The sequence below is a fragment of the Acartia tonsa genome, chromosome 11 (genome assembly GCF_053477335.1).
Source record: "Acartia tonsa isolate MP-2025a chromosome 11, ASM5347733v1, whole genome shotgun sequence".
In the NCBI taxonomy this organism is placed as follows: domain Eukaryota; kingdom Metazoa; phylum Arthropoda; class Copepoda; order Calanoida; family Acartiidae; genus Acartia; species Acartia tonsa.
In genome coordinates, this window is record NC_137270.1 from 40993700 (window position 1) to 41011677 (window position 17978).

The window sequence follows — 17978 nt, forward strand, 5'->3', positions numbered from 1 at the left end:
CGAACTGACCATAATCATAGAATAGCTTTGCTTTTAAAAGGTTACAAGGAAGAAAAGTGTTTTTTTTTTCAGTATGGCCACAAATAGTTAATATCCATTAGAACTGGTTCTTAGCCACACTGAAAAATCATGTATTGTATAGACAATTGTATTAAAGACAATTTTCTTCCAATAATATGATAAAAATCAGTATATTAATACAAGTTTTGTTTGCCCTCTTCTTCGGCCCTTGGGGGCTAACAAAATTGGAGTTAATCTTATATTTTTTATCCTCGGAAGGCTGTCTATAATACGATGCGATGATTAACTTTAAGATTAATTTACTACACTAGTCCCCAAAGTGTTAAAGTAACATTTCTCGACAAGTTTGGGGAGTTTTTAAGAATTTAGATAGGTTGGTTCATTAAGTTAAGTATCCAATCGTTTCAACGACTAATTGTAAATGTGTATCATCATTGGGGATTTACATCAGTTTATCCCAAAGATAATAAAAGTCCCGAAAATTTCAAAACTAATAAATAAGAGAATGTTTATTATAAAACTTATAGTATAGTTTACAGTCCAATGTCCCTTCCCTACCAAAATAAATGCCTTTTTACGCCCTTGCATGGTTGCGTGGTAAAAAGTGCACGGAGCCCCAAAAATCTTATACAGTATATACTAGAAAAGGGCATCATACGAGCACATTATGGGTGTCCTTAGAAATACCGCGAAAAAAAGTACAACAAAATAGTAAATACTAGCGGCTACACCCATAGAAACCTTATGGGCTCTTGATGTAAGAGGGGGGAAGTAAACCCCCCCTAATTTTAATTGTAGCTGTAAAAAAAGTTTTGGCACCCATGGGGGATTTCTTTTGGGTGATTGTCCCTCCAAAACAATAGTTATAAACATTTTCAGAACCTATGAGAAGCTACATTTTAAGGAAGAACTAATTCGGTACAGACAGACATACATAGATCCTGTTACTTTAATATGATACTAGCGGCTTCGCCCCTAGCCTAAAATTAGTTTAAAAAATTTTGGGGGGGTATTTTTCATTTTTAGGGGGGTTGGGGTGTCCCACCCCCCAAGAAAATAGTTATAAACCTTCCCGGGACCTATGAGAAGCTACCCTGTAAAGGAGAACCCGATCGGTTCAGCGGTTAGCTAGATCCTTTGCTACAAACAAACAGACAGACAAACAAAGAGACAGACAAAGAGACAGACAAACAGACAGACAAACAGACAGACAAACAGACAGACAAACAGACAAACAGACAGACAAACAGACAGACAAACAGACAGACAAACAGACAGACAAACAGACAGACAAACAGACAGACAAACAGACAGACAAACAGACAGACAAACAAACAGACAAACAGACAGACAAACAGACAGACAAACAGACAAACAAACAGACAGACAAACAGACAGACAAACAGACAGACAAACAGACAGACAAACAGACAGACAAACAGACAGACAAACAGACAAACAGACAAACAGACAAACAGACAAACAAACAGACAGACAAACAGACAGACAAACAGACAGACAAACAGACAGACAAACAGACAGACAAACAGACATACAAACAGACAGACAAACAAACAGACAGACAAACAGACAGAAAAACAGACAGACAGACATCGTTCTGCTTTGTTTTTTAGATACCGAGTACCTAATATAACCTATCCTAACAATCAATAAACAATCAAACAAAAAACTACCTTCCCATAAAAATTATGGGAGGGGGTAATTTCCATTAAGATCTTGTCAAAATTTAATTTAACAATCCTTAAAGTAACATGAGCTGTGGCTGACTATGTGTGTGTATCTGTCTGTACCGAAGAATCTCGCTAACTGCCTCTGGGGGCATAGCCACTAGTTTTTAAACATTGGAACTGTAATTTTGAATATTTTAACAGTTGATTCATTTTTTAGATTAAAGCCGGTTCTCAGCCATACTGAAAAATCATGTATAGCTCCGGATTACAGACAATTTTTCACTAACATTAAAATTCATAAAATAATTACCAGTTTTGTTAGCGCGGGCCTTCCGCCTCTCGGGCTAACAAAACTGGTTTTAATCTTTTTAATATCTGCGGCAAGCTGTCTATAATACGATAAATAACTATTCTTTTCCTGCGGTTTTTTATAAAGTATAACTTGATAATGGTATAAAATCACAATAAGCCCATACAATAAGAGTTCTCTATTTAAATTTGAACTATTAAAACCAGATTCATATCCTTATAATTAAAGTGGTAGGATGTGTGTCTGCCTAGAGAGAGTGGGACAATGGGCTGTTTATTACACTAGTCCCCAAAGTTTTATAATAAAGTTTTCTTATTCGTTGGCTTATCAACCTTGGGGACATAAGTGAATTTTGATCGAATGGTTTATTAAGTTGAGTGTTCAAACATTTCATCCATTAATTTTAATCTATAAAAGGAGTAATTTTGTGTGTCATCATTGGGGATGTATTGTCCATGAATTTATCGGCCATTGTCCTATCCCTTTAGATCCCTGGTGTCTGCCTAGAAGATTCTTATAAGTCCAAGTAAGGTTTTAATCTATTTTTGGGATCTATAAAACTAAAAGTACATAGGTAAATATTTACTAAGAGCTACTTCGAAAAGTTGAATAAATATTTTATTTAAAAAAACATTGTATTTTTTATCAAACAACTATTTTTAAAAAATACTTGTAAAACTAGGAATCTAAAAGGATAAGACAATAGCAGATAGATTGATGTACATCCCTAATAGTGATACACAAAATTACCCTTTCTGTATATTACAATAAGTAGTTGAAACGTCTGGACACTCAACTTAATGAACTAACCAATCAAAATTCAATGAAAGACCCCAAAGTCGTTAAGCCAACGAATAAGAAAACTTTATTATAAAACTTTTGGGACTATAGTTATAAACAGCCAATCCCTTTTTAAAAACTAAAAAGACACTGTACAAAATAAGTTTTAGTTTGCTACTACTATTGGATGTAATCGACCTTGTTTGAATGTAGTTAGTGGTCAACTGAATTTAAGTTGCCGATTGTGTACATAGTTTCCTCGGTGTTTCCTCATCCAATCTCAATATTTACTACCAGCTAAAAAAGCTTTAAACTTCAACAAAAAATAATGTATAATGTATAAATTTTTAATTTTTAAAATTTTGATTTTTTTTGAAGTTTTAAGTTTTTTAGCGTAGTAAACATTGAGATAGGATGAGGAAACTGTTTACACATTAGACAATTCAAATTCAACTGACCTACTTAGATGTTCATTTGAACTTTCAAAAATGATATTTGACATTTTCAATAGCACGACTACTATATGTTACTATATGTTAGCTTGTCCCATTTATACTTAGAGTGGGGGAAGGGGGGGATGCCTGAGCCTGCAAACAGGCACAACTCATGCACATTTAGTACTTTGAAATTACAATCACAGTGTTGGTTGTCTGATGGGTAGGAATCAATTGCTGTATAACAGTATATCCCAAATGAAAATCAACAAAAATTTCCCTTTAGTAGATTTAAATTTTTATTGGAAAGTGAACCAACCTATTAGATTTGTTAAAAGCCAACCAATGAGGTTAGGTGTTTCTAAAACTTTGGGTACCAGTATAATTTACAGTCCAATGTCCCATCCGAGATCTTCAAGGACAGACGGACAGACAGACGGACGGACGGACGGATAGACATCAAGCTACTTTGTATTATAGATAATTGCTTATATAATTTTCAAAGCTTTTTTATTATCATGAATAGTTGCTCTGATACATTACATTTTACTAAAGACCATAAATAATAATCAATAAAGTTTGAAATCGACAGGACAATTTTAACATGCCTAAATTAACGAAAAGAGCTAACCGTTACGGACGGACCTTTGGACCGACCTTAATATGCTAAGCTTCGCTATTAATAAATAGAAAGTAAAATCCTTAGAAGGTTTAAAAGAACATTTTTAATTATGTATATTATTTTTATAATAAAGTTCTTATATAATAAAATGAATTTATGTATCATTATACAAAGTTCAACGTTATAAAAGGAAAGACTTTAAAGCGATGTTTTTCTACAATTGAGGGTCGAACCATCCGTCTGTCCGTAACAGATAGCTTTGATAGTTTATTTAACCAGGTTAGAATCGGCTTGAAAATTTTAATATTAATTTGATGGATTTATTATTACTTACACCAGATTATCATGTACTCTAATACAGTAAAACTTGTAGATGGATAATTAAAATAACGATCCCCTTCCTTTCACCCCCTTTACCCAATCCCCTCCCGTTTTCCTGGATAAACAAACTAACTAATAAATGAGAGGACAAGTAGCAATCTAAATTGTCATAATATCCACGTATATTCTGCATCCAGATGTAAGGATTCTGTCATCCTTGTTTTATATAAAACAATGCAATGGTGGTACCATGGTGACTTTAGATTTTGAATTGGCGATTATAAAATATACATCTAGAGTGGGAGGGTTAGGACATTGGGCTGTTTATTACACTAGTCACCAAAGTTGTATAATATCGTTTTTCTTATTCGTTGTATTAACAAATTTTAATGAATTTTCTCGTATTCATTTGAATCCGGTGGATAGGAACCGGTTCTCATGAATACGAAAAAACTATGTCTAGCATCGTATTATATCCAGTTTTCTACGAATATAGAAATGTACAATCATAAGATTAAAACTAGTTTTTTTAGCCCCGTGGTGCCGAAGGAAAGCCGTTTATAATACGATACGAGAAATAACTATTAATTGGTTGGTTTATTAAGTTCAGTGTTCAAACGTTTCAACCACTAATTTATCTATCTCTCCTTATATATCTCCATCTCTCTCTAATTTTCGGAGGTCCGTTTTTTTTCTAGGGTCGATTTCTCTTGGGAAGGTGTTGGTACCCTACCCCAAATAATTTATAAATTGTAATTTCGGTTCAGCGGGTAGCAAGCTCCTTCAATACACATACACACACACATCCTATTACTTATATATAAGGGTATATTAGAGTAAAACACTAGAGGGAGAAAGGGTTAAATAACTGTATCTCCCCATCGCAACCACCTTGTGCAACCCTTCTACTGTTTAATTTCTAAAGTTTTATGATATCGTTCTCTTATTACATAACAAATTTGAGGACTTTTATTGAATTTTGATTGGTTAGTTTATTATGTTGAATTTCCAAACGTTTCAACAGGTGATTGAAATCTACATAAGGGATTGTTTTTGTTGTATAAACATTGGGGAGGTACATCAATTTCTCGGCCATTGTCTTATCCCTCTAGATCTCTGTGCTTTTACTCAAGATTGTCCAGTTTAACAATGATAATTCCTCCCCCCCCCCTAAATGGAGTGGGGTATTTTATTTACCTATCCCTAATTATAACCCTGCGGGACCTGTAACTGCAGGGCCACCCAGTACCAAATAGAACCTAAACTAACATTGAGTAAAAAACAACCAAACATTAGACACTACCCTCCCACTTATTTTAATTGATTTTGAAATAAGGCAGGATCTCGCCAACCCGCTGATTCTCCTTAACAGTGTAGCTTCTCATAGGTCCTGAGTAAGTTTATAGCTATTTGGGGGAGAGGGTACCACCACCACACTCCCAAAAGAAATCGCCAAAAATAGAATAAAAATATGTAAAGCTCCGCCAAGCGAATATTTTTTGGATAACAGCTGATCTTAACATAAATTGAAAAGAAAACATTTTCTGTTTCCCTAAAGATCTCTAATAGCGTAGCCGCTATTTTTTCATATTTTTGGGGTTAATATGAAGGTTTTCAAAGTTTTCTTTTACATTAGAGGTTTGCCTAAAAATTATTTATTCATTTAGGATCCTGTTATGACCGGCTGTCCGCTCCAAGTTTAGGGGATGGGGAGAGGTTGGTGGACGCCCTTTTCTGGCAGGCCAGGTATGTATAATTTAAACTTATTAGAATTGTCCTATCAATTTAAAAACTCTGCATGATGATTCTTATGACAGTAAGGTACAATTTAGGAAGCTTAGCAACTCTATAATCGTTACCAGAAAGCCTGTACGTGCACTTAATTTATAACTTTTTGACAACAACTTTTTGTATGATATAATTATCCTAATCATCTGGTTTTTAGAATAATGATTTTTTTGAAACAATGCAATGTAAAATATTAAAGACGAAGGATCTCCATAATCAGATCCTAAAAATTAGTGTATGTCCTTTTACTGAATCCTGAAAGTAGGGTTGGGCCGGATATCCCGTTTGGCCGTATATTCGGCCATTTTCAATATCCGTCCGGATACCGAATAATGAAACTATCCAGATGCCTGATATCCGGCTGATTTCTAATGCCGTATTTCCGATAATTTGTCGGATATCAAACGTTGGCCAGATATCCGGCATTTTAAATCAGCTGGGTATCCGGCCCAACCCTACCTGAAAGTACGCAATTTTTCAACAAATTATACGTGTAAAATATTGTTTACGCTTATGAGTTCTGACACTCTACAAGTGTTATCGTCCGTATGTCCCTCCTTCTGACTTTAAGCATTGCTTTTATGGATGTTGTCATCCTTGTTTTATTGTAAGTTATATTATCGTCAATCTGAACTGTTCATTCAGCTTCGCCTTAAACTATAATGCCATCCTTGTTTTTAAGATGTGTTGATCTAGAAGACAGGTTGCTGGAATTTCGGAATCGTGCATTGGCCGTGAAGCGGGTTCTCAAATCCAAGGTATGATATAAAAGTATAATTCTTTTTTTTTAAACTTACGGATTTGCCTCAAAAAGTGGATATAAGGACAGGAAAAATTTATCATTGCTGATATGGACCTCATGTATTGGTCAGTTCGTCATCAAGGTAGAGGGGGAGGAAGTAAAGGGGGTTGGATGTTTGGTATTGTTATTTTAGCCAGCTACAAATTTCACCTTATTAGAGTATATGATAATCTGGTGTAACATCCAAGAAATAATAAATCCATATTGCTCCAAACCATGTCATTTACTCCAATACGTTTGTGATTTCTTAAATTTTTTAGGGGATAGAAAATACTTTGTGGATTCATTCGAATCCGGTGGATAGGAACCGGTTCTCATCCATACGAAAAAACTATGTCTAGCATCGTATTATATCCAGCTTTACGAATATAAAAATGTACAATCTTAAGATTAAAACCAGTCTTTTTAGCCGGTGCCTTCGGCACCTCGTGGCTAAAAAAAATAGTTTTAATCTTATAATTGTACATTCTATATCCGCGGAAAGCCGTTTATAATACGATGCGAGAAATAACTATTCTTTTGGTGCAAACATACAATATATCATTGATTTCATGCAGGGAGGGAGGGGACATTGTTTATTACACTAGTACCCAATGTTTTATAATAATATTTTCTTATTCGTTGTCATAACAACTTTGGGGACTTTTCGTGAATTTTGATTGGTTGGTATTTTAAGTTGGGTGTCCAAACGATTCAACCACTAATTGTTATATACAGAAGGAGTAATTGTGTGTATCATCATTGGGGATGTACATCAATTTATCGGTCATTGTCTTAATCCTTTTAGATCTTTGAATATGTTATCTGTTAAATGCCATTACTTTAGATTTTAAAAATCACGAAACCTGTTCAGCAATAATTTTCAACTTTAAAAATAATTTCTCTAAATAGAAGAAACTTCATTTAAATATAAATTGCTGCGCCCCTACATAACTGTCAACCCGTCAGTCCCACCCATTTGTTTTTTTTTGGCTAGCCCAAATCCTATGCATCTAAAGGGATAAGACAATGTCCGAAAAATTTTATGTACATCCCCAATCATAATACACAAAATTACCCCTACTTCTCTGGAGTAAAAATAGTGGTTGAAACGTTTGAACACTAAATTCTATAAACCAACTAATACAATTTCACTTAAGCCCCTTAATTTGTTTATCAAACGAATATGAAAACGTTATTAGATACTTTGGGGACTAGTGTAATTAACAGGCCATTGTCCCCTCTCTTCTAAATTATGATTTATCCAAATAATCTATCAGTCCAGCAGATTTAGAAACTTTATAACCTTTTTACAGAGGTAGTTTCACGAAAGGCATTTGAACTTAATTTAGTGATCTGCATATTTTTTCCTGGTTAATTGGTTAAACTATATTTATCCTTATACTAAAGTAACAGGATGTCTGTATGTTTGTCTGTGTGTTTGTACCAAAGGATCTCGCTTACCGCTGAACCGATCGGGTTCTTCTTAACAGGGTAGCTTCTCATAAGTCCCGGGAAGGTTTTTTAACTATTTTGGGGGAGGGTACCACCACCCTCTCAGGAGAAATCACCCCTAGAAAAAAATTACCCCTCCCGATATTGTCCTAGGAATCCTTGTTTCAAGTCAGTTGAAGAGAATAACTATACCCTACAAAAAAAAGTTGGTCAAAAAAGTTTTAAAGATTTGAATGTAAAGATACTTCGTCTATTAAATTGTACCAATTCATCATAGGAATTGTTAATTAAAAACATTGACAGAGATTTTCAAAGGATAAGACAATGTATGCTAAATTAATTTTCATAACCAAAGACCCCAATAAACAAAATTACCTCTCTTGTAGAATTAATTATTGTTTAAAAAGTTTCGATACTTCAAGTTTGAAAAAACGAATCCAAATACACAAAGAACCCAATGTTTTTAAGCCAACGAATACCAAAAGGTCGTTAAATAAAACTTTGGGTACTAATTTACAGCCCATTTACACCTACATTTTTTTTTACCAAAAGTAAAAGTAAAAGTTGCAAACCATGATTAAATTTTCGGATTTATTTAAACAAGGATGACAACATCCATAAAAGCGAAGCACTAAAACGGTAGGACAAACAGACATTAACACTTGTATAGTGTCAAAACTGAATAATCAGAATATAAATGTATAAGAGTCGAAGCAAAATTGTAAGTTAATTTGTTGAAAAACTGCTTGATACAGGATAATGTTTATGGACAAACTTACATTTTTAGAACTTGATTATAGAGTTGCTTTGCTTTGCTGATAGTATTGTACTGTGTTGTCCCAGGAATCAGTATACCAAAAATCAGATTAATCGGATAATTAAATCACATAAAAATTTGTTGTTAATAAAGTAGAAAAATCAACATGTTTAAAATGGACGTACGGACATTCTGGTAATGAATATAGAGTTGCTACGCTTTCTAAATCGTACCTAACTACTACAGGAATCACAATACAAAGAATGAAATCGATATGACAATTCTAACCTGTTTAAATTAACGAAAAGAGCTAACTGTGACGGACCGACCTTAATTATAGAAAAGCTTCGCTTAAAAAAATTACGGGTTTAAAAAATACCTCCACATGAGTAGTTTTCAATCTATCCTAAAATCTTATCCGGATCGAATTTATATAGATTTAATGAACAAAAGAAATAATATTCCTTTTTATGATAGAAAATTGGAATTTACAAGTAGTTTTTTCGTATCTAATGATTTCATTACCTAAATTCAATAATTTTATAATTTCATCTTAGTATTTAGGCGAAAATGTCAATTTTATCGTAAAGGAGAAACAAACCAAATAAATTTAAATTTTTTATTTTTTTTTTACAATTAATATTAATAATATTCTTAACAATATAGAACAGTATTATGACGGTAAATTAGATCATTTTAAATCAGGTATTAAAAGAAGATTCTCATCTGAATGAATATATCTGTAGGCCCGGAGGCCCTTTGCTGGCTGAATTTCTCATATTCTGGGTTCTGTTTGGTGAGATGGGTTGCCGTGTATCACTTTTATCTGCTCTAACTCTCCATGGAAACCCAGGAATCTTAGCGAAGTTGCTGGATCTAGTAACATCTTCTCCATAGATAACCAGGAATCTTCGCAAAGTTGCTGGAATCTAGTAACATTTTCTAAAATGGTACACAACATCATCCAGCCATCCCATCTACTTTTCTAGATAGTAGTAGGCGAGGCATTTCTGGGGCTGTGAGCTGTGGCGAATAACACCGGCTCTAACAACATTCTTGGCGGCTGAAAAGTCCAGCGGCGAGTCACAGCCCTTGTCCTCCTCCGATGAGCTGTAGCCGCTGGATGAACTGCTGCTGCTGTTTGAGGAAAAGTCGAATCCGCTGTTGAAGCCGCCAGCGCCAACATTGGCAGCGGCCGATTGGCCGGCGGCCGCAAAGTCAAACTGGTAATTTTTGGTGTAGCGCTTTTTCAGCGGCATACACATGCTGCTGCCGCCGCTGCTTGGTCGGTCACTTGACAAATTCCAGGGGTCGTCCAAGTTGGATGGTTCGCCAAAGGCAGGAACACGGCTGTTATAAAAAGCCATTTTTATTATATAATTCTTGTAGATTTATAAAGCAGGAAATTATAACTTGATCAAAAATATCTTAAGATATTTTAAGGCACAGTAATCAGTGGCTCTTGATGAGTTGAAGTTCGAATGAATTCTGAGCTCTTATTCAAATATTCAATGTTAATATACACATTTCCTAAGCTCCCCCATTCCCCTCCTTTGATGAGGAGGGGAGGAGACCTACCCCACGCCCCTTGGTTAATCGTCTGGCGGAGTTAAAATGGGGGGCATTAACGCGAGTGTTTCCATTAAAAATGTAAATACACTTTCTTTGAAAGGAGAGCTACGGTCTGTGTGTAAAATTTTGGTTTGAAAGGTACAAAGTCGAGATCAAATACACTATAAGGCGAACACAGACACACACACACACACACACACACACACTCTCTCTCTCTCTCTCTCTCTCTCTCTCTCTCTCTCTCTCTCTCTCTCTCTCACACTCTCTCAATAAAACAAAGCTACTCTAAGATTTTCAATCATCTCAAAGAAATTAAAAGAAAGACCTCGATGAAAGTATCCTTTTATTTAAAGTAGTAAGGATTATTTGTTCGTCCTGTAAAATCTCGCTAACCACTAAACATGGTTTCTATAAGAACAAGATATGGTTTTAGGCTATTTTATTCTTCGAATACAGAGCCACTAGATAAACAATAGTAGTGGGGATGTAAAAATTTTCGAACCTGTGGGCAGAGGTACATATAACTCATGCCACCTCTATTCTTTTACTTTAGTATGCCAAGTTTAAAATCGTTAGGACAATTTCAATATGCCTTAAGTAATGATATTTCCTTTATGAATAAGCTTCGCAGAATTATTTGTATTTGTAAAAACTGGATAATACTAGATGTTGTTATCCTTGTTTGGAAGTTCTGATCCTAATCTTGATTTATTTATATTCTATCAAGTAGCATTTTTTAAAATTAATTTAAAAAATCTAACTTACGTAATATATTATAATACCATTTAAACTAAACCAAAAAAATTACCACAGGGCATGCAGGGGGGGGGGGGAGGTACGCCCCCATGTAATAATTAAAGAATAGAGAGGGGAGGGGGGTTGTATTTGAAATTCAATGAAAAAAAAACAATCTGGTAAAAACTCTTTTTTTTTTACTATAAAATAAACACTAAACCTTATAACACTGGAAACATATAAATTATGTAGTTTTAAAGAAAAACTACAATTCTTACATATTGGTTATCTTTATTCGCAAGACAGCAGAGAGGGATGGGACATTAGGCTGTTAATTACACTAGTCCTCAAAGTTTTACAATAATTACTTTTCGTTTGCTCAATAACTTATCATTAACTATCATTGAATTTTGATTGGTTGGTTCATTAAGTGTCAAAACTTGTTAACCACCATTTGTGAATTACAGGGGGGTAATTTTGTGTATCATCATTGAGGAGGTACATCAATTTATCGGCAATTGTCTTATCCCCTGTGATCCCTTCAGAGATTAAATGTAAATTTAGGTACATTATCAATGTACTTTGTATTTAGGTACATTCTCTGTGTACTTGGTGTCTGTACAGTGTATTTAAGAAGTGGTGGTTAAATCGATATATTATTACTTGGATGTTGCACCAGATTTTCATGTACACTAAAAAAGTAATAGTACCAGCTGACTAAAATTAAGATAACCACTCTCCTTCTACTGGATGAATAAACTGCCCAATACATGAGATCCATATTAGCTAGCTAAATTGACGACAACTTTTCCCTTAAATATATATCCACGTATAATAAATCCATTGTGGTTGTTATTTACCTTTTGACTCTATCTGAGTACGACAAAACTCACGTACTACATTACTGACTGTAAAACCTGTTAAAACTTGTTAAAACCCATATACTAGTTATTATTGGATAACTCGTATATACTGAATATAATAGTATAACTAGTGGTTGCGCCCCTAGAGGCCTCTAGTGGCACTTTAAATGTTTGTTAGTTTTATTTCAAATTTGTAACTATTTCTATGTTGCGTTCAAGTCTCTACGTAATTTTGTTTTCGATTTTTTGTGTGATTTCTCTTAGGAGGGTGGTGGTACCCTCCCCCAAAATAGTCATAAACCTTCACAGGAGAAGCTACCCTGTTAAGGAGAACCCGTTCGGTTCAGCGGTTAGCGAGATCCTTCGTTACAAACAAACAAACAGACAGACAGACATACATCGTTATACAAAATAAGAATACTTGTGGCAGAGCCCCTAGTCTCTAGGGCCGGGGCTCTGCCACAAGAGGTTTGATCAACCTATTTTTGTGTTATTTAAATTTTAAAAGAAAAATAAATATTTTTTTTTGGGGGGGGGGGGATATTTTTAATTTTTTGGGGGGTTTGGGGGTGTCCCACCCCCCAAGAAAATAGCTTAAAACCATTGTAGAACCAGTAGGTATATTCCCTAAAGAGTAGAGCCCAATCGGTTCAGCGGTTACTGAGATCTTAAGCTTCAGACAGACAGAAAGACATCGTACTACTTGTATTATAGATTAACCAACTTCAATTTTTTGGAGGAATTAGATGAGTTCATTTTTTTCTGAAATCTTTTGTGTAAAATTTCTCAGCTTTTAGAGTGTTTTGCTTCATTGTATTCTAGTATAGAATAAAATTAGGCCTTTTGATTTCATCTAAAAAAAGAAAAAAGGCCTAACTAAATTTCTGTCCTTCCCCATTGAAAAAAATATGTAAGGGACCAAAGCCCGTGTACTTTTGTTATATCTTGATTAGCGATGGCAATCCGTCAAATTTTTGGACCGTAATTCGGATTCTTACAAGAATCCGTCAAAAAAAATGGCGGATGTCTGCGGATTCCGGATTCTTATTTTTGGCGGATTACGGATTCTAGCAATATTTAAAAGGCTTTTTTTATTAAATAAAAAAAATAAGTGCTACATATGTCCTAAAAAGTAATGTTCTTGGTGTTCTCTATAATTCACTTCCGAGAATCGAACCAAATTTTAAAAGATTTTATATAAAATGATGAAAATCTTTGCCATCCAGAAAGTGGGAGTTGAAAGAAAAAACTCATGATGCTAATTTTAGCCTACCAATTAAGAATCCGAATCCGCTATTGAAAATGGATCCCAGATATGGATTCGGATTCCAAAATTGACCAAAAATTGGGCGGATTCCAGATTCCGGATTCCAATATGGATTGCCAACCCTAATCTTGATTGTTTGATGCAAACTAGCATTGTTTAAAATTTTTGACCAATAATGTCAATTTTGATTCTAAAACAATAAAATATAAAGCAATTCCTAATTTATAATCTTAAAAGCTGATTTTTTTCTTCTGTTTTTTAACCATCTTAAGTAGTAAAGTTGAATATTATTAGCCCTATTTCTATATAAAAAATTGCTATAGGAATTGTAATTTCATGATTCATACTTCATTTTTTGTACTAAGAATTATATTCAGACAAAGCATTTCAGACAGCATAAATTAGAAAAAAAATGGAAACAGTTTTCATAAAATTGTTATAACAACTAAATATTAGACAATATTGTTTAACATTTTATACAGATTATTCTTATTTTAAAGATAAAGATGCATATATTTTTGAAAAACTGCAAATATTTTGAAAAACTGCTTAATTTATACCTTATTATTTTTAGCTTAAAATAATACTTATATGAAAATTTCATAATTTGAGGCAAAATTGGGTTCTTTGGTAAATGCAAAGTAGTTTTAAAAATTATGAGCAAATTTTTATTACTGGTTTTTATTTTGGTTATCTATTCTATTTTTTTCAAATATTTTTCACAAATTGTATTTTTTTTGTAAAAAGTAATTGCAAAAACTTTTTTTTATTATTTTGTATGATATCACCATTAGTGATGTTATTTGTTGTTTTTATCATTTTGACTGGCTAAAATTTTACTTTCCAGATAGACATCAGACAATTAAGATAATTTTTTATATGCAATAACTTATATTTGTTCTACGTATAATGTATAAAATATATAATATTATGTCTTATTGCTATACTCATTACTATAAAAAATTATATTTTTCTATAGTAATTATTTGAGCATTGCCCTTTTTTACTTAATGAAATTTTTAATTTATTGTCTGATAAATGCAATTTTGATAAGTCTAAGTCTAAAGGCTTTAGGACAAGAGTATTTAATTGTACTTCTTAATAACAACAATAGATTTTTTATGGGTTTAAATAAATAAATATACAAAATTAAAATGCACTCAAAGATATCTATAATACAAAGTAGCTTGATGTCAGTCCATCCGTCCGTCTGTCCCTTAAGATCTCAATAACAATCCCCCATTAAATTTAAAAATGGGAGGCTCTTTTTTCACTTCTTAAAGGTTTAACACCCATTGGTGAATTACTATGCACGCCACTGTTATATCTATAATACCCAGGGATCTATAGGGATAAGACAAAGACCGATAAATTGATGTAAATCCACAATGATGATACACTATGTAGATTGCAATTAGTGGTTGAAACGTTTGGACACTCAACTTAATGAACCAACCAATTATAATTTATTTACAGTCTTCAAAGTTTTTTGGCCAACAAATATGAAAAGAAAACGTTATTACAAAACTTTGGGGACTAGTGTAATAAACAGCCCATTGTCCCTTTCCTCCCTGATAATACCTCATCATTAGACCCAGTTCTTAAGTCAGGAAATTACGAGGTTGAAAAATACACTGAGATGGGTTCTTAAAAGATGTCGCGTTTTTTCGACAATTTTTTAGACATTGCTTGATTGAACGAAGACGATACACAGAGTATACAACATAAGAATCCAAAATTTTAAAATTATTATTTTAGCCATTTGTATAATGTCTAATACAACTTAAATCCATTTTCGCTGCATATTTATTATTGCATCCTTTTAGATCTGTATTAGACATTATACAAATGGCGAAAATAATAATTTTGAAATTTTTAATTCTAAATTTGTATACTCTGTTAAAAACCTTATTCCATCTCGAAGATCAATGCCCCATACGATTTTAACAGAGTATTCAACTTGAGAATTCAAAATTTTAAATTATTATTTTAACCATTTGTATAATGTCTAACACAGCTCTAAAAAGATTTATGATTTCAGTTGTATTATTTTGAATTCTTATGTTGTATATTCTGTGTTGAAATCCCATCGTCTTCGTTCAATCAATCAATGTCTAAAAAATTGTCGAAAAAACGCGGCATCTTTTAAGAACCCATCTCTGAAGTTTATTGAAGTACATTTGTAAATGTGAATGGGGATGGGGGGGGGGGGAAAGGGCAACATCCCCACACGAGACACTTAGTACACACGTACTATGAAAATATGCCAAAGTTTAGTTATTTATTGCAACGTATTTTAGACAGTTTTCCTAAGATAGTAAAGTAAAGAAATATAAGGTTAAATTTAGTTGGGAAGTCCCGGGCTAACAAAACTGGAATTAAAATTATGATTTTTATTTTGATATACGATGCGATAAATAACTATTTTCCTGCCTGACCAACCGATGGACAAACAAAAACAGCATAAATACTTAGTACATAGTACGTAGTTTTAAGAATAAGATGTTGAAAGAATAAAAATCAATAATTGCATATTCTATAAAATGATTGTTGAAAAAGTTTGGACATCGCAAATTTTTGAGGACTTTTTAAAAAAAACCTTGGGTACCAACATTTGTTTAATTTCAGAGAGAGATGGGACAACGGGCTGTTTACCATACTAGTCCCCAAAGTTTTACGATAAAGTTATCTCATTCGTTTGCTTATCAACTTTGGGGACTTTCGTGAATATTAATTGTTTGATTCATTAAGTTGAGTGTTCAAACGTTTCAATCACTATTTTTAATCTACAGAAAGGATAATTTTGTCGATGTACATCAATTTATCGGCCATTGTCTTATCCCTTTAGATCCCTGGCTTAATTTACAGTCCAATGTAAATACGTGACTAAAATCTACTATTTATGATAAGAAATAATTCAGAGGTGGATTGTTAAAAAAAATTTGCCCCACTAATTGCTTTTTTTTAAAGAATCCACCTCAGGTTATAATTAGTTTATTTTATTGAATGTCCGCGGATATGTCAGGTTTTATCTAGAAAATTTAATATCTTAATCTTTATTTTACTTAAATATAAATATTAAGTACATTCTTTAGAAACAAGGATGATAATATCCATGAACTGAATAAGCAAAGTAAATTTGGTCTTAATAGTAGCTGAGTATCTTAGTGGATATTCAGTTACAATTTTGGATATTTGATTACCTTTGTGAAATTATGTTGATATTCAACTACCAAAAAAGAATTATTTTTTATTTTTTACAAGAAAGTCAGTACTTCTATTTTAAACATGTTGCTTTTTAACCTTTTTAACAACATTTTTTTTTCATGTGATAAATATACAATATAGGCAAAGCTTTTCTACATAAGGATTATATGTCCATTGTCCATTTAAAACACAATTTTAATACCCGAAGATTGATCATTTTCAAAAGTGAAGCTTTTTAAAACTATTATCACATACAAAAATTTTTGTCAAAAAGGTTAACACAAAATGCCCAATCCGCTGCTAATCTACTCTTACTCTTACAAAATCAAACTTTTTAAAATTAGAACAATCCCAAAAAAGAATGTTAAAACTGTTAGGGATGTGTGGTATCCGCCGAGGATAAATGGCAGACACCGGAGTTCAATTAGATTACGGCAGTGTGACAGACGTGGACACCTTACTATAGAGAAGCTACGCTTCTCTAGCTTTCACTAGATAATGATCAACATCTATTTTCAGTTGTCACTTTATTGAAGGGTTAAGATATACTAAAGCTATATACAACAAACATTAACTACAATGGATAGGAATAAATAATCATAACATAAAAGCATTGTAATACATATACAATAGTCAGTTTGGGCAATCATGAGTCCCCATCCCTGGAAAGGGTGGGGGGAATTAAGAATACAGTTAACCATAATATAAATACATATGGATTAGGAATAAAGATAGTTAAAGATAAATCATACAGTAAAACATAGGTAATTTCAATGGTGAGGTAGATGGCTATCCCTGTCTGGGGCAGGCAGGATAGCCCATGGAGCAGCACAATAGGTAGATAAGCATAGAGGGGTTGAGTGGTAGGTCTGGGTACTAAAGAGGGAAGGTTTGATGATTACTTGTGACAACAACAGTCTGTGTGGGGGTGATCCTATCAGGTGAGGGCAGGTTTAGATCCTTTATCCTCAGGGTTGAGGTGGTGCTGATAACTTGGTGGTTGAAGGGGAAGGTTCCGGTGCTTAAGATGGGAGAGGGAGGGGTAACACCCCCTCCCTCCATTTGCAGGACAACTGAGGGATGAAACCAGTACCGTTATTTGACATATTTTCAGGTGGCTTTATAATTGTAGAACAACAGGATTTAGCTAGGTGCGTAGCATCACTATAATGTCTTGGTTTCTGCATGGTCCAGAGCTGCCGCATACCACAACTCTCCCCTCGGAAGGCTGGAGGGGTTGTCTGCACCGCCAGACTTCCGACAGTGGTTGCGGCCTTCAGTTTGTTGTCCTTGTGGAATGGGTCCGCCAGGATACCAGTTGCTGGATGGTGGTGGACTCCAGCCCTCCCCAGGTCTAACGGAATCGGCTATATC

At 33.7% G+C, this 17978-nt stretch overlaps 1 protein-coding gene across 2 annotated transcripts in view; it reads left to right on the plus strand.

Annotated features, from left to right (window-relative positions):
- The window catches only part of LOC145332324 (uncharacterized protein CG43867-like), a 283573-nt gene that overhangs the window by 58972 nt on the left and 206623 nt on the right, over positions 1-17978 (plus strand). For both annotated transcript variants that reach the window (XM_080177312.1, XM_080177313.1), the window contains exons 5-6: positions 5847-5925; positions 6650-6725. In XM_080177312.1, the coding sequence (XP_080033438.1) occupies positions 5847-5925; positions 6650-6725 (155 nt within the window). The remainder of the gene's footprint in view (positions 1-5846; positions 5926-6649; positions 6726-17978) is intronic.